General features: G+C 42.5%; 1 protein-coding gene across 1 annotated transcript in view; it reads right to left on the reverse strand.

The window, feature by feature from the left end:
• The window catches only part of Cyp4x1 (cytochrome P450 family 4 subfamily X member 1), a 28,695-nt gene that overhangs the window by 315 nt on the left and 5,171 nt on the right, over nt 1-23,209 (reverse strand). The window contains exons 2-12 of the mRNA XM_076564797.1: nt 21,825-21,966; nt 20,760-20,804; nt 18,100-18,227; nt 15,339-15,466; nt 15,106-15,260; nt 13,455-13,555; nt 12,712-12,902; nt 4,244-4,377; nt 3,151-3,215; nt 1,772-1,854; nt 9-610 (exon numbers count right to left, since the gene is read on the reverse strand). Coding sequence (XP_076420912.1) covers nt 436-610; nt 1,772-1,854; nt 3,151-3,215; nt 4,244-4,377; nt 12,712-12,902; nt 13,455-13,555; nt 15,106-15,260; nt 15,339-15,466; nt 18,100-18,227; nt 20,760-20,804; nt 21,825-21,966 — 1,347 coding nt within the window. The 3' untranslated portion in view covers nt 9-435. The remainder of the gene's footprint in view (nt 1-8; nt 611-1,771; nt 1,855-3,150; nt 3,216-4,243; nt 4,378-12,711; nt 12,903-13,454; nt 13,556-15,105; nt 15,261-15,338; nt 15,467-18,099; nt 18,228-20,759; nt 20,805-21,824; nt 21,967-23,209) is intronic.

A 23,209-nucleotide genomic window follows, 5' to 3' on the forward strand; every position in this document is an offset into this window, starting at 1 on the left:
AAGAATGCACACTCAATTACTCTGCTTAAGGGAAAGCAGTAGGTTCTGTCAGGGCAGAGGGTACAGCCCAGGTGAGGTGGGATTTTATCTACACTTCCTAGTGCTGGAAAATTTTTGCATTCAGCACACATCCATTCTCTTGTTATTTGTGTAATTTTGAAAACTATTACAAAGCAGAAAATATATAGAAGTCACCCAGTGATTGGCTTGGAAGTAATCGTTAGAAAACAATTTGAAAATCTCTGTAAGTCATACATATCCAGGGTCACCTGTGTTATCTGCAAATGTCTTTGGGAAATGTGCAGCTGTAGAGATACCCTATCCCATGGTCCTTCAATTCTCCCATAAGACTTAGAGTCCTCTCCATTTGCCTGGACCATTGGCTATAAATTTAACTTAAAAACAAAAAGAAATTTAGTCATTGTCCCCTTGTAGCTAACATTCAGGGAGTTTCTTCAGGTGCAAATAGATTCCATGCTTGGGTCTGAGGACAATGTGGCTGGAGAAGGCAGGAGGCCTGGTGAGGTCTGGAGCTACTTGAAAGCGGAGCAGAATCAAGGCAATGGCCACCTTTAACTCCAGCATGGCAAACTGCTGCCCGATGCAGTTCCTGCAGCGGGAGAAAAAGGGGTTAGTTTCTAGAACAGCAAGTCTGGAGTCCACGGCTGCTTAGCAGTTTCCTCTGATTGCAACATTCTCTCCAGGAATAAGGGAAAGGACTGAAGAAACTCTGGTGAACAGACTTCGCATCTGGACAAGTTGTGACTTGGAAGATTCATGAGAGCCCCTCTCCAGAATTACAGAAGCAGTAAGTGACTGCTTAGGAGGACACTGACCAGTGGAGCTGCCCAGAGTCCTCTCAGGCTGGTCCAGGAGCCTGCAAGTTGTGCAGAGAGCTCCAGGGTTGCAGCTCTTGGGAGTGGTCACTTGCTTGTGGTGGTTTGAATAAGAATCCCCCTTCAAACAGGCTCATGGATTTGAATGTTTGCTCCACATTCAATGTGGAATGTGGAAAGGATTAGGAGGTGTGTCTTGTTGACGGATGTGTGTCTCTTGGGGGGTGGGCTTTGAGGTTTCAAAGCCATTCCCAGTTAGCCTTCTCTCTCTGCTTGGTGCTGGTGGATTAGATGCAAGTTCTCAGCTACCGCTCAGGTGGTGCCAGGCCTACCTGCCTGTCTGCTGCCTTGCTCCCTATTGTGACAATCATGGATTCACCCTCGGACTCTGTAAACTGCAGCAAACTCTTTCTTCTATAAGTTGTCTTGGTCATAGTGTTTCTTCACAGTAATAGAAAAATAACTCAGACACAGCGGCTTTAGAGCCACCCCTGTTCCCATAAGTAACCCTTGGCCTTTGTCAGTAACCCCAACAAAAATTCAGTGGTTCACTAAATTAGACTCTAATACATCATGATCTGTTGGTGGGGGTGTCATCTTTCTGGGGTGAGTAGGTGTATATATATAAACTTTTAGACTTTGTTCTTACATTGCTCCTTGCAAGAATGTGGATTTGGAGGTCCAATGTGGTATCCTCCTTGAAGAAGGCAGCAGTTGAAGTCACCCACAAACTGGTCCTCCTACAAGCATTGAGCCTGTGAGCAATGCTTACACTGCAGGATTGTTTTCGGAGGCATGGCTCATGGGATTTGATATTAAGTGGCATTGCCCTTTGTGAAGAGATGGGTTCTGGGGAGGAATTAATGGAGCAGAGGGACTAGTGGATGTAAGTAAGCTTTTTGTGTGTATTTTCAACAGCTTCAAGTTGGCCTCACCTTGGGCCACTGGAGAATGGTAGGAAGGCACAGGGATGTCTCTGATCAGAATTCTCTTTAGTGAATCTCAAGGGGTCAAAGACCTGAAGTGAGAAGACAATGCCATCACCATCTTGACAACAACACATCTTTTAAGGTGCTACTTAGTGCTGATACAGAAACATATGCCATAGAAATTGTCTAAAATGTTCTGCGGGCCGAATGTTAAGAAGACAGCATTAATTTTAGTAACAGGTTTTATTAAACAAAATAGTCTATCATGTACTCTATAAATAATTAAGGAAATATTTTACTTTTGAGGTACTGTGTCTTCAAACTCCACGTTGCAATTCCAATCAGCCAAGTTGCTCAGTGGCCACATGGACAATGCTGCTGTAGACCTGGAGGGTCTATCCGGCCCTCCCCCAACTTGTCTGCTAGCCAGTCTAAGAGTGCACCCACTTAGAAGCCAAGCCCAAATGAGACGTAATGGTTCAACTTCTTATTCTACAGAGTAGATCGAAAGCCCTAGTGGTTTACATAGAAGAAAAACACTAGTGCTTGTGTTTTAAATTTCAAGCAAATTGAATCAACTCAGGCTTTCTACACATTTCCTTGCCTGTCCAGGTCCTCTGCCTGTCCAGGTCCTCCTTTCTCTCTTTCTGAGGCTCTTCCGGGCTCCAGACAGCTGACCCACATGGTTTCCCTTGTGGGTTTGAGACAATATAAGGCATTGATGTGGATCTGAAGAGTAGCAGTTAAAGAGAGTTTGGGGTGCTGACTGTTTATTGGCTTCTCCCTGCTGCCTGTTGGCAGTATTTCTTCTGCATGGACCTATTTGATGTTCCTCCCTAGCTCCCAGCTCTTTTCCCACAGGTTATTTAACTCTCCCTTCTGGGGCCCATTAGGTCTAGAAAAGATAAGGATTCTGAAAGATATCCACTTTTATTTGCTTCCCCTAAAGTCCGCCCACATCTTCACAAATAGTTCCGTTATGGAACATTTGAACTGAGCAACTTGAGTGTGCCATCTACATCACCAGGATGCTGATGGCTTCATACAATAAAAGACAGACTGAGCTGCCCAATTTGCTCCACTGACCAGCCACAGCCATGCAGTTATCGACTGGGTGTTGGAAAGAGCTTGACAGCTGAATGACTGAAACAGAGTCAGTGGCAGTTGGGAGCAGATTGTGGGACTAAGATCTTTCAGATCACAATAAAGATAGAGGGTGTGAGTGAGGACAAGGTCGTTAGTGGGTGAGTTTTACACGTTTCTGACTTTTATGTTTGTTCGTTTGGTGTCCTTTACTTTCACAGCACAGTCCTTTGCATGCTTGGCTGTCAACACCTGAATCACTCAGCACCACTCTCGGAAGCGTGTCCGCAGAAGAGTCTTACCTTTGGGTCTTTCCAGACAGCAGGGTTGTGGTGGAGACCCCAAAGACTAAGAACCACAGTCATTCCTGAGGCAGGAGGGAAACAGCAAACTGTCAGCTGCTGTAGTGTGCAGGGAGACTTCTTCCTGGAGGGAGAGCTAGCTCCTGCTGAGCTGTGTGCACCAGGGAAGGACATGGAGGTGTGTGTGCGGGGGCTTGGGTTTGAACTTTAGTTTTCAAAGCAAATATTTACCTAATTCATGATTTTGTGCTAAGGAGCTGCTGGTGTCTGCGTAAGTTTTCTGCCTTGTTTGGAAATTACTGTTAGCAGCTAGGCAGCACTTCACAGAGACTGTTCTGTTCTACCTTGAAAACCCAGTGACTAATTTCTCTTAGCACTGTTCATTCATGAAAGATGGAGAATTTGGGCAAATATTCCAGAGAGGGAATTTGAACAGCATTTTCTTATCCAAAATAATTCTGGTTCTGTCAACAAAATTGCAGCTGCAGGTTGCAGGCTCTCCTGTTGACTTGTGGACACTAAAACAGACAAGCGATAGCTCGTGGGATCCTACTGCCAACTATGAGCCCTGCCCAGAAACATCTGACTTCACACACGGGGTCTCTATGAATTCCAGCTTTGCTTCATGTCCATTAACCGTATGTGCATATTGGGGTTTTCCCAATGGGTGTTTTGTAAAGATCACATTCCAAAGGGGAAGTGTATTCGAAGGTTTTTATACAGACTAAGTATTGTTCCCTTCTGAGTTGGTGTGATGATAAGGACTCCCTTCCTGTCTCCACATTAACCCAATGGTGCTCATCTCCTGTAAAGACCCACTTGGGTCTCAAACTCAGCCTCACAAAAAATGATCTTAGGGACAATGTCCCACAAAAGATGAAACCCTTGGCTGGGGTTCTCAAAATGGGGCTGGAACCCAACAGCTCTAACTGGCTATGCAGTTTGGGAAGACCACCAAGGCTCACATATGATCGAGGAATTATACTCCAAGCTTTTAGTAGCTACCCATCCATGAGGTCCCAAGAAGCCCCAAATCCTAGTAGTCATCACTGTGACCTTCAGGATCTCATGCTTAGGAAAAGAATGTGAAGACCTGCAGGCAGTGAGTGTCCATCTGGGAGGGTAAGGGGCTTGCTGAGCTCTCGGGAGATGGATGGGATGGGAGGAATCAAGCGGAGAGTCTCCTTGATGCACATTGTGGTGTACGACATCTCATCCAGCTGGTCCCTGTGAGGACAAAAGAAGGAGGGAAGTGACTTGGACTCCAGATCCACTTTGTATTGACTATCCTCTGCTTGATTTCTTTTCTTAGTAAGCATCACTGTTGGGGTAAAGTGATTTTGTCTGGATTTATACAGCACTTTATAAAAATGTGACCTTTTCTGTCTCCATGTCAGCTGAAGTAGTAGACACACAGATGCCACCTGCCTAAAAACAGGATTTCTGAAAAGCAGCGTTGCGACCCTTAGCTTTTCATGTAAAGGAAACATGTAGAAGGTAAAGCCTGAAAAGAAGGCTAAAGAAGTTTAAGAGAGAAAACATTATGTAAAGAGAATTGCCGAAATATTGAAATACCTTAGAAAACAGAGTGGGGTGCTATTCATCCTAAACAAGGGGAGACTGACTTCAGGCCACATAGAGGGTCTGACATGTGCTCCCTGGGGTTTGGGAAGCACAGACCCAATCACTGAAGCAACTCAGAGAAGACAGACTTGCTGGGGAGAGCAGCTGAATGAGGTAGGGATGCACAGGCTATCTGGGGGGAGGTGTGGTCAGTGAACTGACCAGGAGGAGGGAGAGCTCCAGACCAGCTAGAGAAACACTGTGTCCAGAGGTCCCCCGCCCCATGAATCAGCATTAGAAAGTTCCAGAAAGAGAGTCTCCAAGATACCGGCAGATGTAATGGCTGACAGAAGAGAAAAGCACAAAGTATTTGCCAAACCCTTGGCATGACAACATCACTTCCTTTTCACACTAGACTCATTCTGACACAGTTAGAGCCTTGGGTAGGGAAGAAGCTGGTCAGTAAGAACAGCTAGCAACAAATCCCTCCCACTTTACTGGCTTCCTGGCCAAAGAATGGCCAAGGAAGGGTGAAGGGGAGGCTCCGAGTAGATGAGCATGTGAATGATGGTTTGCCATTGCCCTGGGCTAGACAGACTAGTTACTGACTTGAGAGTGGATTGTGATTTAAGTGGATGGGACTCTGAGACTTCTCAAGGTTTTGCCTCTGAGATGAAAAGAATTCTTCCCACAGAGCAAGTTGGAGTGAGAGCAGGAAAAAAAAAAATGAAATGGTTTCTCTGTATAACTAGCTAGTCAAATAAAGAAAATGATTGAATATATTTAGTCATTATTTTGCCTAATCACATTTCTATTTCCTTTTCTGATTACTTTAATGCAGGTGCTGGCCATTTAAAAATATAAAAGTTTAATTCTGTATTCTTTCCCCATCAAGGCCAGGAAATAAATGGACAATTGTGTCTACTCTGGGGCTTACATAATTAAGAAAAATAACTTTACCCATATCAGTGTGAATGAAAAGAAGAATTTTGGTTCATTGTTGTTATTTTGAGACAGGGTCTCACTATGTAGCCCTCTGTTGTGGAATAATCTTTTGCACACTGTGAAGATGTGTTGCTCTCTTTGGCTTAATAAAGAGCTAAATGGTCAATGGCTATGTAGGAAGAAGTTAGGTGGAACTTATGGACAGGGAGAGAGCACAGGGACGAAGAAGAGCAGAGTTGCTAGATGCAAGGAAAAGCAAGAGGAGAAGCACGCTGTTTTGAGGAAAGTTACCAGGCCTCATGGTAGAACATAAATAAGAAATATGGGTTAATTTAAGTTGTAAAAACTAGTTAGTAACAAGCCTATGTTATATGCTGAGCACTTATAATTAGTAAGTCTCTATATGGTGTGGTTGAAAATGTTCCTGTGTCCTGCCAGGTCCTATGGCTGCTCAGACCCAAATAAACACACAGAGGCTTATATTATTTTTAAACTATGGCCATGGCAGGCTTCTTGCTAGCTAGCTCTTAAGTCTTAAATTAACCCATAATTCTTATCTATGTTTAGCCATGTGGCTTGGTACCTTTTCTCAGTTCTGCCTTGTCATCTTGCTTCCCCTGTGTCCAGCTGGTGATTCCTGACTCTGTCCTTCCTCTTCCCAGAATTCTCCTCATCTGCTTGCCCACGTATACTTCCTGCCTGGCTACTGGCCAATCAACATTTTACTTATCAATCAATCAAAGCAACACATATTCACAGCATACAGAATGACATCCCACAGCACCTCCCCTTTTCTGTCTAATCAAAAAGGAAGGTTTTAACTTTAACATAGTAAAATTATATATAACAAAACAGTTATCAAGCAAGAATTACAGTTACAATATCTAGTCTATTTGTATTTGGCAAAATTAAAGAAAATATTCTGTGGCAGAGCCAGGCGGATCTCTGTGAGTTTAAGGCCAGCCTGGGCTACAGAGTGAGTTTCAGGAAAGGCACAAAGCTACACAGAGAAACCCTATCTCAAAAAACCAAAAAAGAAAAAAAAAAAAGAAAATATTCTATCATTTATCCTATATTTGTGAGTCTAAAGTTTCATATCTAATTTATCTTTTATCATAACCAAGGAAAATTATAATTATAACTATCTAGTCTTCAACTACATCAGAGACCCCAAGAGGATATAATATTCTGAGTAAACAAGAAATGCATTGTAAGCAACATCCAAAATTCTGGAAATGACAGAGACAGCTGCCTACCTAAACAGTCATCCAAAATTCCTCTGTAACATTGGGGCATTCATCTTCAGGCTATAGACCTAGAGTCTCTCAGTTACTTCTTTCTGTGTCTTATAGAAAGTCTGGCAGTTTCTTCTGCGAAGCAGGAACCTGAAGGACCATCTCCCCTTGCAAAGTTCAGTGGTCACCTTCCTATGGGTCCTATATGTTCAATTGATACAACATTTTGTCATGCAGTCCAGGCAAGAACAGTTTCTTGCCCAAACGGCTATTTTTGCCAAGAAGAAGATAAACTCCATATGGAGTGTCTTCAATGCTCTGAAGAAAACTGGTGCTGCCAGGAGCAGATGTGTCTCATTGTCCAGAAAAGTCTAAGTTTTTAAAACATTTTAAATGCCATATTCTGTAGGTCTTTGAAATGTTTGAAGATTACTTACCTAATTGAAATATATCTGTGTATACCTAGAAAACTTAACTAACATGACTATAGGTTTGATTATCATAGATGACTAATTATTAATCTGTATTTCTCCCCTCCCCCCCCCCCCCCCGAAACAGGGTTTCTCTGTGTAGCTTTGTGCCTTTCCTGGAACTCACTTTGGCAACCAGGCTGGCCTCAAACTCACAGAGATCCGCCTGGCTCTGCCTCCTGAGTGCTGGGATTAAAGGCGTGTGCCACCACCGCCTGGCTTGTTTTTTTTTTTTTTTTTTTTAAAGTTTTACTTATATATTTATTATATATACAGTGTTCTGCCTGCATGTATGCTTGCAGGCCAGAGAGGGCGCCAGATCTCATTAGAGATGGTTGTAAGCCACCATGTGGCTGCTGGGAATTGAACCTGGGACTTCTGGAAGAGCCAGTGCTCTTAACCATTGAACCATCTCTCCAGCTCTAATCTGAATTTCTTAACCATACATTACAATTTTAAATGAACTGCACAAACATAATACCTTAAACAAAAGTAGAAATATACATACAGTATAACAAAATTAACTTCAAATTTGCATCAATAAACTAAAATCCATAGCAATGTAGAATATTTTAAGCAAGCTGTTGTTCTTTAAAAGTAGAGTCAACCATCTATCCTTTTATCCTATCATATCTATATCTTATATATCTGTATCAGTGTGGTTATTTGGGAGCTGGCTGGCAGGACAGAAAATTCTACCAATTTAGCCCTCAAAAGCCCAGAGCTCTCTGAATAGACCACTCTGGCCCTGAACTTACATAAATCTTCCTGAGCAAAGAATTTTATTATTATTACTGTTATCATCATCATCATCATCATCATCATCATTGTTATTGCTGTTTTTTCGTTTTTCTAGACAGGGTTTCTCTGTGTAGCCCTGGCTGTCCTGAAACTTACTTTGTAGGCTATGCTGGCCTCAAACTCACAGAGATCCACCTGCCTCCCCAGTGCTGGGATTAAAGGTGTGTGCCACCAGTGGCAAGCAAAGGGTCTTAAACCAATGTAGAAATGACCTAACAAGGAGCCAAAGAGAGAAACTGTTTAAAATTTTCTGAATGCCACATGTAAATTTCATTAATAAAAATGATGGGTGTGTTATAGAGTTGTTTTTTGTTTTTAAAATGTGTTCTGGGGCTGGAGATTGCTCATCAGTTAAGAGTGTTTGCTGCTCTTGCAAAAGATCTGAGTTCAGTTCTCAGCATTGTCATGTGGCTCACAACCACTCCAGCTCCAGAGGATCTGACTCCCTCTTCTGGACTCTATGGCACCTTTACTCATGTGCATATGCCCCCCCCCATAATTAAAAAATAATAAATCTTTGAGCTGAGTAGTGGTGGTTTTAATCCCAGCACTTGGGAGGCAGAGGTAGGTGGATCTTTGTGAGTTCCAGGCCAGCCTGGTCTACAGAGAAAGTTCCAGGGCTGTTACACAAAGAAGCCCTGTCTCAAAAAACAAAACAAAACAAAACAAAAAACCCAAAAATCTTTGAAAATGTGTTCTTTGTAGTATTTATTCCTCTTTCTTTCATTAAAAGAAAGAATAGTTAACAGATCATCTGGACTTTAGGTTTTTCACCTGGCCAGGACTCAATTACTGTTTTCAAATTTAGACCAATCAAGAATGAGAAAAGTCAACACATGACTTTCTTTCTTTTCTTTTCTCCTCCTCCTCCTCCTCCTCCTCTTCCTTCTCTTCTTTTTCTTTTTTTTCTTTTTTTGAGACCGGGTCTCATTATGTAGCTTTGGCTGTCCTGGAACTCACTATGTAGGTCACAGTGGTCTCACACTCACAAAGATCCACCTGCTCCTGCTGGGATTAAAGACATGCACCACTGTGCCCATTCTTATTTGTTTCTTAAGTAATTACAACAGACAAGATGAAACATTGAATTCATGCTGGAAAGAGACATACATGATAATCTTCCAAGTTTAGTGACTAAATAGAAATGGACTAGTCGACAAGATGATAGGATAGGAGATTCTCCATTTGGATCCTCCCAGAAGCAATGATTTCACAGACAAAAGCACATTTGTGTGAGGCAATGTTTGACTGGTGATCTACTGTGAAGCTGGAGAATAAAAAGCAAATAGAACAGGTAGAGAGCCAGGAACCACATCTACACACACCCTTATGGACAATGAATCTTCAGCAAAGATGCCAAGAACACAGAATGGGGAAAGAATACTCAGTTCAGTGGCTGATGTTGAGAAAGCTGGATATACATGAGAACAAAATGAGATTCTTATCCTTTATACAAAACTCAACTCAAAACTGAATAAAAACTTAAAATGGTACCTTACTGTAAAACTCCTAGAGAAACCAATGATCAAGAGATAATTGTTGACATGGGTCATATTTGAATTTTCTCTTGGAAACGCAAACAACAAAGACAAAAATTAGGAGTTTACATTAAGTGAAAAAATACCTTATGAACGACAAGGAAAATAACAGAGTGAAATGATGACCTACAAAATGGGGAAACCATTTGCATACCACAAATATGATAAAGACTTAATATTTAAGATGTATAAAGAATGCAAATAACTCAAGAAAATATATAAACTGGATAAAATACATGCAAAGGGTCTGAATAGGCAATTTCTCAAAAATTGACCTACAAATACTTGACAGGCCTATGAAAAAGTTCTCAATGTTATATATCATTAGAGAAATAAAAATTAAAACCAACAATGAAGTATCACTTCACATGTGTTAGAGAAAAGGAAAATAAACTAATATTGGTAGTGGATGCAGAGACCCACAGCTAAGCACTTGGCCAAGTTCCTGGAGTTCAGTTAAAGAGAGGGAGGAGGGATTATAGGAGCAAGGGAGGGTCAGGATCATAATGAGAAAAACCACAGAGATAGCTGATCCAAGCTATTGGGAGCTCATGGACTCTGGACTGAGCCTGCATGGGACGGCACTAGGCCCTCTGAATGTGGGTGACAGTTGTGTGGCTTGATGTGTCTGTGGGTCCCCTGACAATGAGACCAGAACTTATCCCAGGTAGAAGAACTAGCTTTTTAGAGCCTGTTCTCTATGGTGCAATGCCTTACCCAACCTTGATGCAGTGGGGAGGGGCTTGGTCCAGCCCCAACTTGGTATGCCAGCCTGTGTTGACTACCCAAGGGAGGCCTTAGCCCCTATGAGAAGGGGATGGGAGTGGGATGGGGAGAGGTAGGAGGGAATAGGAAAAGGGGGGAGGGGAAACGGGGAGGGGTTGGTATGTGAAACAAAAGAAAAATTTAATTAAAAAAAAAAAGAGCTAAAAACAAAACCAAAAACAAATATTGGTGAGGATTTGGAGAAAATAGGAACCTTACACACTGTCAGTGTCAACATGGATCAATACAACCAAATGGAAAACAGCATGGAAGTCCCTAAAAAAAAATTACAAAAAGAAGTCCACAAGATCCAGGAATTTCATTTATCAGTATATATTCAAAGGGAATGAAGTCACTGTATCAGTTGCCACTTTATTCGCTACAGTCCAAGTATAGAATCAGCTTGAGTCATTATCTAATGAATGGATAAAGAATGCATGGTCCGTACACACAGCACAATGCTGTGTACCAGTGAAAGGAGAGTCTTTCGTTTGTTAACACACAAATGAACCTGGAGGACATTATGCAAAGCAACACCAGCCAGACATAGAAAGACAAATACCCCATGAATGCAGTTACTTGTGGCTCTAAGAGGTTGAGTTTGTAGAGGCAGAGAGTGGAGTAGTGCCGGCCAATCAGGGGTGCGACAACAAGAGATTCAGAATTCTGATTAGATATGGAGAAACTCATTGTTGTAATTGTTAATGATTTGTTGTATATTTGAACTTGCTCAATGAGTATGTTTTAGATGTCCTTACCACAAAAATAATTACATAGCTAATGAATATGCCCATTGGTTTAGTTATTTTAAAAAGCATACATGGATAAAAAAATAGCATACTGTAAACAGTTCATGTACATATATACAAATAAACATGCACACTTTTTAATCAGTAAAAAGTCATTACTTAACATTGTATTTTATGCTATATACATGAAGTTTTTTTTGTCTGTGTGTGTGTGTGTGTGTGTGTGTGTGTTTCAGAGGGTGGGAGGGAATATGCCATGGTATATATGTGGAGGTCAGAGGCAATTTTGTGGAATCAGTTCTCTCCTTCTACCTTTAAGTGGATTCCGGGGATTGAATTCAGACCAGGCTTCCATGGCTGAGCTATCTTTCTGGCTCTCTGTCCTAGCTTTTCTTTCAATGTGAGTACTGGGGATCAAACAGGTCCTCATGCTGGCACACCGAGCTCTTTGCTGGCTGAGCCCTCTCCTCAGCACGTAGGTGAAGCTTTGAACTTATGGTAGGAAATGACTGTTAGTTCCTTGTTAAATGAGATCTCTACTGCCTTTAGAACTTTAATTTTTGTTTTCTGAGCTGACCTTTGCTTATGAAATGTGGCTCAGTGGTGTTTAGCATCTTTCTCTTTCGGTCCCTTTGACTAGGGCATTGGGAATGGCTTATCCAGGATACATTGTTTCTTTGCAAATAGCATGTCTGAGGGATGCATCCATTATCTAAAGCTTATTAACATCAAGATTCATTAAGAGTTGAGGCTTTCTCCAGGTTTACTCTCCTTGTCTCAGAAGTGTCAGATCCTCAAGGGGGGGTGGTGGTCTCACTAAACCCCCATGGCCAGGGTGGGAATCTGTCTTCTAAATCTGGTGGTCAGCAAATATCTCTGTCCTTGCCTTTACCATGAGTACTTTAATTTGCAGCGTGACGGTGTTTCTCCTGCCTTAGACTGCAGATCACTGAGGACAGGTTCTGTACAAAATCTTAGTCATCATTTTAGTGCCTCAATTCTTAAAATGTCCTCAGTCTACAGCTTCTAACTCAACAACAGTGTGCATTATTTAATATGTTCAAAGGCCACCCTATCCTGAAGTATGACACCAGTGACCAGTCGATTGGCTAGGGTGCTACAGTGAACTCACTGATGCAGCTGATCCTTCAGCCTTCTCAGCACAGGAGTCCCTCTGGAGTCTTGTCTTTGAAGCTCTACACGCAAGCCTAAGGTCTGTCCCTCACTGCAAATGTACCAGAGCTTGGGTGAAAGAAACAAATGCAACATTGTGTGGAAAAAAATAGTGTTGTGTGATTTCTGGATAGTGAACTTCCTTTACAGACAAAGTTAACTCAGGGCTCTCTTCAGAAAGAAGAGACAGACAAGTGGCCTGTTTCCTTTGCTTTGGCATACACATTACCTTGGGACACTGGTCACGAAGGCACCAGAGTAAGAAATAAGCAAAATCTCAAGAAGAGAGCTAGGATGACATACTGAGGGCTGCAGATCTTACCAGCTGATGGAAGACCCATCTCCCAGGATGCTCCTGATCTCTGTCCGGCATCTGTCCTGATGCTCAGGGTTCAGAGCCAGGCAGTAGAGGAGCCAGGAGATGCTGGCTGCAGAGGCATCATGTCCTGCCCACATGAAGGTGTTCACCTCAGACCGCAGGTCGGTGTCTGAGAAGGCTCTTTCATCTTCAGCCTACAACAGACAACAGAGGTAGCTGAATGAAACATCACTTCACAGATGTTTGGAGATCCCGTAAAACTGGTAGTTTTACAAAAACACTAGAGTTTCAAACAAAGGTTTCATTTTAGTTCAGTTTATCAAATACATATTATGAATCCTACTTTGCCCAGAGCACAATGAGAACCAATGTCACAAAAGAAAAGCAGGCTTTGCATAAGCACTTGGAAAATTTCTTCACTCTTCCAAAGGTATCTAGTTTCTCAACATTTCCTTTTTATAGTGCTCACCCATGTTTCCAATTTTTCTGTGAGTCTCTAAACTCCCGGTATCTGTATAACCTCCAAATCATGGCAAAGAGGTAATTTAGTCTTCATTAACTCCTAGTGAGTTACAAGCCTCAGTCTTTCTTCCAGGCTGCACCAAGAGCCATTGCTCATAGTACTCTACTGTTGCATATATCTGAAGAGGTTTGCTTCTGTCTTCCTGTCCCAGCTCCACTTGCCCATCCCCCCTCCCACACGGTCAGCAGCTGTGTGAGCGGGTCTAGACTCTTGGTGCATTTACCTGGGCAGAAAGGACAATATCCAGAAGATCTTGAGACTTTTGAGTGTCATCCTGCTTTACTCCATCTTTGAGGAGTTTCTTTCTGTCTTGGATTATCTTTTCTGCATAGAATAAAAGGTCTTCATTACTGAAGGAACAGCTAAGTCAATCAAAGCCAAATACATTATAAAGCAAGACAGAGCCCATACAAAGTGTCATGTCTTATCAGCTTTCAGAAACCAGAGTGAGTATATTATAGCTAAATACATTAAACTTGTATGAGTGGCTTATTTTCCATCAACAGACAACTTTTAACAAAAGTTTCAAACAGAAGAGATGAAAATTAATTTCTGTCAGTAGGCAAGCAATATCATCAAGATGATTGTAAAGTTATATGCAAGTGGCCAGTTACTGTTTTCCTCCTTGGTATAAAATCTTGTTCTCATGGAAATTAACCAATGAAACAGCCAGCAGAGGAAACACCCAACATATGTAGCTAAAGGGGCTAAAAGCAAGAAAGGAAAGAGACAAAAACAGAACATGGGGCAGATAGAATATGTACAAGCACCTTCTACAGAAATTGGTTTGTTTTCTGTCTTATTTGGGGTCAATTTTGTTATTTGAACTTACCATTTCATATAAATTTAAATGGATTTGGATGGAAGTAAGTAGAGTAGTATGCTGATTTTCAAAAACATTTTCTGTATATCAAAAATTTAGCTGCTCACTTATGCTCATGGAAGCAAAACTAATTAAACTCAGCAAGTTATTTTAAAAAAGCCATGGAAGCCGGGCGGTGGTGGCGCACGCCTTTAATCCCAGCACTCGGGAGGCAGAGCCAGGCGGATCTCTGTGAGTTCGAGGCCAGCCTGGGCTACCAAGTGAGCTCCAGGAAAGGCGCAAAGCTACACAGAGAAACACTGTCTCAAAAAACCAAAAAAAAAAAAAAAAAAAAAAGCCATGGAAGTAGGAGGGAGAGTAGTTGGAAAGAGGAGCTTCAGCAAGAGAGGGAGGACAAGAAAAAGTGATGTTGGAGTGAACATGATCAAAATTGTGTACGTGTATGAAATGGTCAACAAAGTAATTGTTGGGGCTGGACCAATAGCTCAGTCATTAAGAGCACTGGCTTCTCTTCCAGAGGACCCAATCTTGAGTCCCAACACTCACAGGACAAAATTCTAGACTGTCCTGGAACTATGTAGATCAGGCTGGCCTCAGACTCACAGAGATCACCTGTCTCTGCTTCTTGAGTGCTGGGATTAAAGGTATACACTACCTACCATACCCAGCTTTTGGGTGTCCTTTGAAGACATACCCATATCTATTTTTTCCTGTTTGCCTATTCTGTGCAAGCATTTTAGCTTGTAATTATTACTTAATTTACTGCAAAGAAAGTCACATGGCATATGCATTTTGAAATCTTAAATTCCCTCTTGTTATATGTTTCGTAATAATTGCATATAATAAAATTGTATAATACATGATGGTGAAAGTGTGAACTTATCTTAAAGGAATGAAGTTGTAATTATTTGAGCAGTGTCCATTTTAAAGCTCCATTAAGAACAAGAATTCTTTTCCTGATTACTGTGAGACTTATCCTTCTACACATAACACAGGCTTGATGGTGCATCGATTTGGGTAACCCACACCCAAGACAGGCTAGTGTTTTTACCTGTGCATTGATGTATCACTTTGCCTAACTCCTGGAAGCAGTGGCCCTTAGGGCTGAATTTGAAAATTATGTCATGATGATGCCAGAAATTGTACAAATGGGAAGATATAATTTCGCCAAGTTCAAATGTTGCCTTCATATAAGGCTCATAGGTGCTAGAAGAAAAAAGTAGGAACAAGGGGTTAATAATTTACTTAGATCACAGTGAATTCATTTACTGCCCCATCACTGACCCGTTTATCTGGCAGTTGGTCTCCTGGCCAAAAGCGCATTTCATGATTATGTCCAGGGCCATCAAGTTGATGTGTTCAAAAACCTCCACGGTTGTTTCCTGAGCACTCCAAATCTTCTCCCATTTATCCTGGCAGAGGAGGCTAAGATCAATATCATCACCATCATCAAGCGGTCTTTATATGCTCGCTTTCCCCTAACCCTGCCCTTATCATCTCAGGGACAAACCCTGACCTCACAGGAACCAAAGGCCAGGAGCAAATAACCCATGTGTTTGTTTTGGGCGCAAGGAAGGGAAGCACACACTGAGCGAGTGAGAAACAGCGTGATGCACACTTCACATCTGGCAAATGGTCTTTCAATGATTGCAATGACTCGGTGCCAAACAGCACAGCGTTCCACACACCACCTAATTAAGACTGCAACACACGGGATTTCCCCAGGGCTTCTTCCACCTTCCACCCCCAACTTGCTAGATATCCCATCGCTACTCTCAACCACCATACCCACGCTTAAAATAAACTCAGAACATTTCTTTTTCTTTTTTTAAGTTGGTTTTTCGAGACAGGATTTCTCTGTGTAGTTTTGGTGCCTGTCCTGGATCTCACTCTGTAGACCAGGCTGGCCTTGAACTCACGGAGATCCACCTGGTTCTGCCTCCTGAGTGCTGGGATTAAAGGCGTGTGCCACCACCGCCTGGCCAGAACATTTTACAAAAGCATCTTAGATTCAGTAATGGACAGTACCAATAGACATGCTAATGTGGAAGGGGGAAATCTGGAGCCCCAATCCTAGATGAAGAGCTACAGGCAATTAATGACTGATGACAGGGGGAGAATTAGTCTTCCCCAGGGATGAGCCCCCTAAATGGTTATTCAATACCGAGTGGTTGGCCTTGAAATCATCTACATACAAGCAACACTAAAAGGTGGCATTTATATTTGTACATTTGTATATACATGTAACAATAATTATTAAAGAGAGAGAGAGGTCAGAAATTTAGGAGGCGACAACGGAGGAAACATGAAAGGCTTGGTGGGAGGATAAGAAAGGGGAATGACATAATTATTTAAAAATTGCAAATAAGTCAGGCAATGGTGGCACATGCTTTTAATTCCAGCACTTGGGAGGTAGAGGCAGAATGATCTCTGTGAGTTCGAGGCCAGGCTGGTCTACAAAATGAGTTCCAGGACAGCCAGGGCTACTCAGAGAAACCCTGTCTTGAAAAACAACAACAACAAAAATTGCAAATAAAAACTATCAAAAAAAAAACCATTTCAGATTCAAACATTGGGGACAGAAAGGCCTGGAAGAGGAGTTGCTGCAGGGAGCTGTCTAACTTCCCCACAGACAGAGGCCTACTCACACAACCGGAAATGTGTTTTCTGAACTGCTAAGTTGCCAAAAAGTGTCCACCCCCCCCCCCAGTTATAAATGTATGTGTCATAACAAGCACTTTTTGTGTATAAATGCAAATAAAGGGAAATGTTTAAATTTAGTTCAATCTATGTTTGTTGAGCATCTACAGATGTCACCCGGGTGCTGAATGCTGAGTACCTACAAGTGACAAACTAGGTACTGAATGGTTGGAGACTGAATAAAAGGCAGAATTTAAAGCTTTTCACCCAAGAGTCTACTATTTGGTCAGATGGCTTACAACTAAATGGTTAGCCCTTTAAAGAATTAATTTTGTTGAGTATGTATTTGTTGTACTGTTAATAGAATTCAGTGTGATATTTCAACTCAGGCATTTGAGGAGAGCTGATGAGCCATGTGGTGGGTTTGAAAGAAATGAGAGGAGGGGCAGGTCTCTGAGCTTGCGGTGCTCCGGGAAGTGTGAGAGGAATGCAGAGAAACACAGGTCTAAGAAATGTGGAGGACAGAAATAGCTCTTAGAAAGGGAGGAGCTGAAACTGTCACCGGTAGAGCTGAATTGTGTCAGACACTGAACAGCATCAAGGAGGATGCTCTCATCCGACCCCCTTCCTTGAGCCTGGACCCTTGAGAAGTCCCACTGATGTCCCACTCCACTTCCATAGAAGTTTGGCTGAGCACCCAACCACAAGTTGGTAACAACTGTTACCCAGAAACAGAGTAAGTAAGGCTTGCAGCTAAGGAGGAAAATTTGGCTTTGTGGTATTTGAAGTTTGTGAAGAAACTGTATTAATTATTTGCCTGCTTTTAAAATGAATACATTAAAAAAGCGAAAATCTCTACATCAACAGACCTTTTGATAAAACTCATCTCTCAATCAGAAGCCACCCCAACAGGGATGCCCCTCAGCCGCAGTCCCTGCCTCTTTGGAAGGTGCCACTCACCTTTAAGATCACCTACCACCTACAAGGTGACAGAGGCACTGAACGTTTGCTCAGTCCTTCATGCCCACCAGCCAAGTCCAATGCAGCCTCAAACCTTGTCTCACATCACTCTGCCTAGGAATTTCTTGATCTTAGTATTCACACCTGCAAGTCGGTTTATATCGTGGTAAATCTGAGTCACCCCTGAAATCGGAACCAGTTAGCTGCCCTTGGCCTTTTTAGCTGTCTCCCACAGCACCTGCCACTTGAGCGTTACCACCATAGATTGTGAGGCTTTATTTAAGACGGAGAACCAGCTCTTCTTTTTTAATCACCCGAAGAACTCAGGGAAGGCTTACATAGATAGCGCTACTCAGTGGGTACTTGTATTCTGATTAATTTCTAGAAATCAGCTGTGATTTTTCTCAACTTCCTACATAAATGTCTAATCTAACGTTTCACTTACCAGCATCGTGTTCACAGAGTGGATCATCATGTCCACACAGGTTTTCAGGATATCGTGATGGAACGCAGGAGTTAGGAGGCAGCGGTGTTGAAACCACCTGGGTCCATCTAGATTCAGGAGTCCTCTTCCTTGAGAAAGAAAATGAACAAAACCTTGTGCATTTTATTAGAAGAGGAGAGATGAGGGCTGCAGACAGCCTCATGTGACCGACTCACAAACAGTCATGAAGTAGTTAATGTCCAAGAGCTGACAGATGAAGACAGTGTCAGCGCTGATGCTCACACCTGGGATGGACACATTTAACATTGGGAGGAAGCATTCCGCAGTCTGGAAAGCGCTGATGCCTGATGAGGCCTAGTGTCTCAGCAATGGAATGTCGTAAGCTGTGCTGTGCAGGTTCAATGAGGGAATGCACGTAAGGCACTCAACCGAGTCCCTCTTTGCTGCAGACCAATCCATAAACATTACTGTGAACACAGGTTCATCAGAAACAAGGCAAGGATGTTCATCTGATCCCAGATACCCTCACCTCAAGCTCTGGCTTGTGAAAACACTTATCAAGGCCAACACTTCCTAATCTTTTATTGTCAAATGTGCTGGCATTAAGGTTTGGCTTTCAGGAGCTGGAGAGATGGCTCAGTGGTTAAGGATATTTGTTGCTCTTGCAGAGGCTTGGCATTCAGTTCCCAGCACCCACACTGGGTGGTTCATAACCATCTGTCCAGATCTAGGAATCCAACCATCTGTTCGGGGATCCATGGGCAACTACACACATGTACACATACACACAAACATACACACAAGCAAACACAAATAAAAATAAAATAAATCTTAAAACGTATTTGGCTTTTGAAGGACTTTAAATTTGAATAACATTTAAAAAATTTTATTAACCTTTTTCATATAATATATTTTGATCACATTCTTTTACTTCTCCAAACTTCTTCTAGATCCTTCCCATCTCCCTGATCACTCGCTTGACTTCATGTTTTTCCCTCTCTCTCTAAAAAAAGAAAAACAACAACAAAAAAAAAACCAAAAAATGAAAATCAAACCTGACAAACAAAATAAACTAAATAAAGACAAAACTAAACTAAAACAAAGTGCACGATAAACCACGGAGCCTGTGTTCTGTTGGCCAAATGATCCTGGACATGGGGCCTGCCCTGGAGTGTGGTTGAAACACACAGTGAGCTGGGCGGTGGTGGTGCACGCCTTTAATCCCAGCACTTGGGAGGCAGAGGCAGGCGGATCTCTGTGAGTTCGAGGCTAGCCTGAGCTACAAAGTGAGTTCCAGAAAAGGCACAAAGCTACATAGAGAAACCCTGTCTTGAAAAACCAAAAAAAAAAAACAAAAAAAAACAAAACAAAAAACAAAAAAAAAAAAAACAAAAACAAAAAACACAGTGATACTCCATTGGAGAAAATTGATTTTCCCTTTTCCAGCAGGCATTAATTGCAAATAACTTCTTGGTTAGGGATGGGACTTTATGTTCATTTCCCACTCTCAGTGCAGGGGTTTTGTAAATGATATCCCTTTTTGAGCGCTTACAAATTGCCAGGTCCTTGATGCCTGGGTTGGTTCTCTTAGAATGCTGGCTCCTGCATAAAGTGCTGGAAATGCAACACTCATCTCTCTCAGCAGCAACAGCACTGACTCTCACGCTCATTTCAAAGATGAGGAAAATGAGTCATAGATTAAATTATGTCCCTAAGATCATGCTCAAGTAATCTATTGGAGTGACCAGCAGCATGCAAATCTAAGGGGCTCTGAATCCAAGCCTATACTCTTTCATTTAATTTCTTCCTGGTCTAAAATAAACATCTACTATGTGAGAGAGCAGCTGAATTTATCTGTCCATAGGATAGAGCCAAACTGCGCGTCAGAGAAAACTTTTACTGAAAGGCATATGAAAATAAGAGAACTCTGAAAAGAAAGGAAAAATACAAGAAAACAAGAGGTGAAAGGATTAAAACACCTTCTGTAGTGAAGCTAAGATGTTGAAGAAGTCACACACATTTTCCCTTGAAAACGGGACTTGGAGGGGAGAAATAGACCAGGGTGCTCTGTGATGCTCTGCTGGGTTGACCTTTGAATCCTCCTTTGACTCTCCTCGGTAGCTCTCCTCATAGCTCTTACTCTTTAGAATGCCATGTGTTCGTGTGTCATCCACTGTTTGCTTTTCTGTTAAACTGAGACAGGGACTCCCACTAGCTGGGAGCTCACCAAATGAGTTAGGCTGGCTGCCCAGCTCGGAGACCCGCCTGTTCTGTTTCCCGGTGTTGGGATTACAAGTGCGCATCATCATGCTCCCTTTTTTATGTGGGTTGACTTTAGATCTCCAGATTCTATTTTTAAACTTTAAAAATGAAATTCTTAGTTGAGAATATAAAACACTGGTTTTCCTCATGGTATTTACGTGTCGTAATACTTGGTTCTCACTCACTTCCTTCTCCCTCTACCCCAACCCCAACCCCTTGTGTCCCCTGCCTCCTTCTAGCTTGTTCTCTTCCTTCTCCTAGATGGTCACCCACTCTGCATTCATGTTGTTTGCATTTGATGTCCCTTTCTTGATGCTTTTGAGTTCAGATTGGTGTCTCTTTGGAATGCTCTGCTATGGAAAAGTGACTTGGAGCGAGAGTGGGTGGCACATACATACCAATGCATGGAGTCATGAACTGGTGCACATATTGGGTCTTTGGGTCTGCAGAATCAAGCAGAGGAAAGAAAAGGCAGCATTAGGGAAAACATTCCCGAGCAGTTCAAGTCGGGGAAGGCTTTCATCATCTGCCTGCACTCAGTGCAGACAGTGGACAGGAGGGAATCCCAAATCACTTTCTACAGTCTTGGAGGCTTGGAAACCCTGAGTCTTGGTTCAGTTCCAGAGAAGAACAAGTCCCAGGACCTATGCTCATATCCTCGCCTGGTTTCTATTTCCCTCAACAGTGAGGCTTGCTTGGGAGCAGACAAGTTTCCAGAATGGGGGTTGGGACACATATGTTTGCTGGAAAACATCAGACATTGAGGCACAAAGGCCTCTCGATGGTCCTGTGATTCTAATGGAAATGTATTTTTTTCTGAAGAGGTGAACGATAGACAGATTGGAGCAGAGGGACAGAGAAACAGATGTTCAGAGAAAGGTCCATTTTGCTTAGCTTTTGTTAAGGGTGAGGGATGTGAAACACAGGAAAGATTAGGATGTGAGATCTTCACAAAGTTGGCAGAGCTCAAACTGGCCATTTTAGTTTTGTGGTGGTATGCATAATCAGAGTCTTGTACTGCACTGGGTGGGTGGGTGAGGGAGTGATTTATGTTCTGCAAAGGAACACAACAATTTGGACCAAGAGTTTGGACTGCTAAGTGAGTGCTCCATCACTTTAGATTCTGTTCAGACCCCCGGAGGTAGGCTTCTCCTTTCCCCTGGAGACTTATGTTTATAATGAAGTGCATGTGTGAAGCAGAGGTGTTGACTCAAAAGTCCCAAAACCAAGGAGGCAAAGGAAGCCCCTAGCCAGGCTGGTGGTAGCAACTGGGATTTATGGGGCCCTGGAGCCGAGGAACTGGGGGACACCTGGGAAGCCCCTTAACCCGGGCAGATCTTTCCTCTCTCCATACTTGCTCAGGATCTCTTCTAGGCCCAGGGCTAAGCTTTGCTTCAGGCCTGTGGGTCACAGGCAACTCACTCCTGGAGGATTAGGACTCGGAGTTTCGTCTAGTTTCTTACCTGTTCTGCTCAGAAATATCTTTGCATAGTCTGGGTCATAGATGTAGAAAAATGCCTGGAAGGGTCCTACCCAGCAGGGGAAGGCACAAGGATACTTTTTGACAATCTCATCAAGCTTCTCCATTGTATCGTCCTGAAGAAACTATAGTGAAAAAGAGCAGGAAATTAGAGAGTCAGTCGGGGTGTCATGGCTTTGACACAGACACAGGGTGAGTTCAGGGCCTGCACGGGACTGTGCCCCAGAGGGACCTGGCACCTTTATGTAGGGAGACAAACATTCTTTCTAAGATCTCTAAGCTTGGGGATAATATCCTAAACAAGGCTAGTTTTGCTTTTGTTTTTTAAGTATAAATACATGTTCTACTCTCAAACCAAAGCCTCATTGAGTGGCATATCCTGTAAGCTTTTCCCAGCAGAGGGTGAGGTGAGATAAGTCTCACCCTCCAATTTGAGGACACCACAGGCCTAGAGACAGGGCTGAGAGGCTGCAGATTTTGTTTTCCTACGCTGGAAGCTACTCAAATCGTTCTGTTGGTAAACTGAACATGACCACTGGCTAGCTCGCCGTCCTTTTTCCTTTTATGTTCTCTGACTACTGATAAGTGATTCTTTCTCGTGACTTAACAACAAATAATTCTACAAACCTGCCAACTCCTTCTACAAAAACAGTCAGCTCTTTACCCATAATAGCAGAATGCTCATTTCTACAGGTTCCTGGAATTTGAAACAAACATAGAGACAAAACTCTCAGCTTCCAGAATTTATTTTCTATTTTTTTCAGAGATGGAATCTCATAATGTAGCCCAGGCTGGCCTGGAAATCACATCAATCATGCTTCAGGCTCCTGAGTGCAGGAATATAGGTGTGAGCTATCATGCACAGTCAGCTTCCAGACTGCCATCTTCTCCACTGCCAGAGAGGAATCTTTGCTCTCTGTTTTCTTTCTCAACTCTCTCTCTCTCTCTCTCTCTCTCTCTCTCTCTCTCTCTCTCTCTCTCTCTCTCTCTCCCTCTCTCCCCCTCCCGCTCTCTCTCTGTTATATACATACATGCGTACATGCATGTTTGAATGTGTGTGGGCACACCTGTGTATGCAGGTGCTCATAGTATGTTTGCATATACATGTAAAGGCCTGAGGCTGATGTTGGAACTCATCCTTAATCACTCTTCCTTTTTATTCTGTAGTTTTTAAAGATTTATTTGTATGGATATCTTGTTTTGTCTGTATGTCTGTATGTGTACCACCTAGAGCCTGCAAGAGCCAGAAGAGGGCGCTGGATCCTTGGAACTATTATAATTACAGATGGTCACGAGACACCATATGAATGCTAGAAATTGAACCTTGGTCCTCTGCCAGAGCAACAAGTGCTCTAAACCTCTGAGCCA

The sequence above is a fragment of the Peromyscus maniculatus genome, chromosome 2 (genome assembly GCF_049852395.1).
Source record: "Peromyscus maniculatus bairdii isolate BWxNUB_F1_BW_parent chromosome 2, HU_Pman_BW_mat_3.1, whole genome shotgun sequence".
In the NCBI taxonomy this organism is placed as follows: domain Eukaryota; kingdom Metazoa; phylum Chordata; class Mammalia; order Rodentia; family Cricetidae; genus Peromyscus; species Peromyscus maniculatus.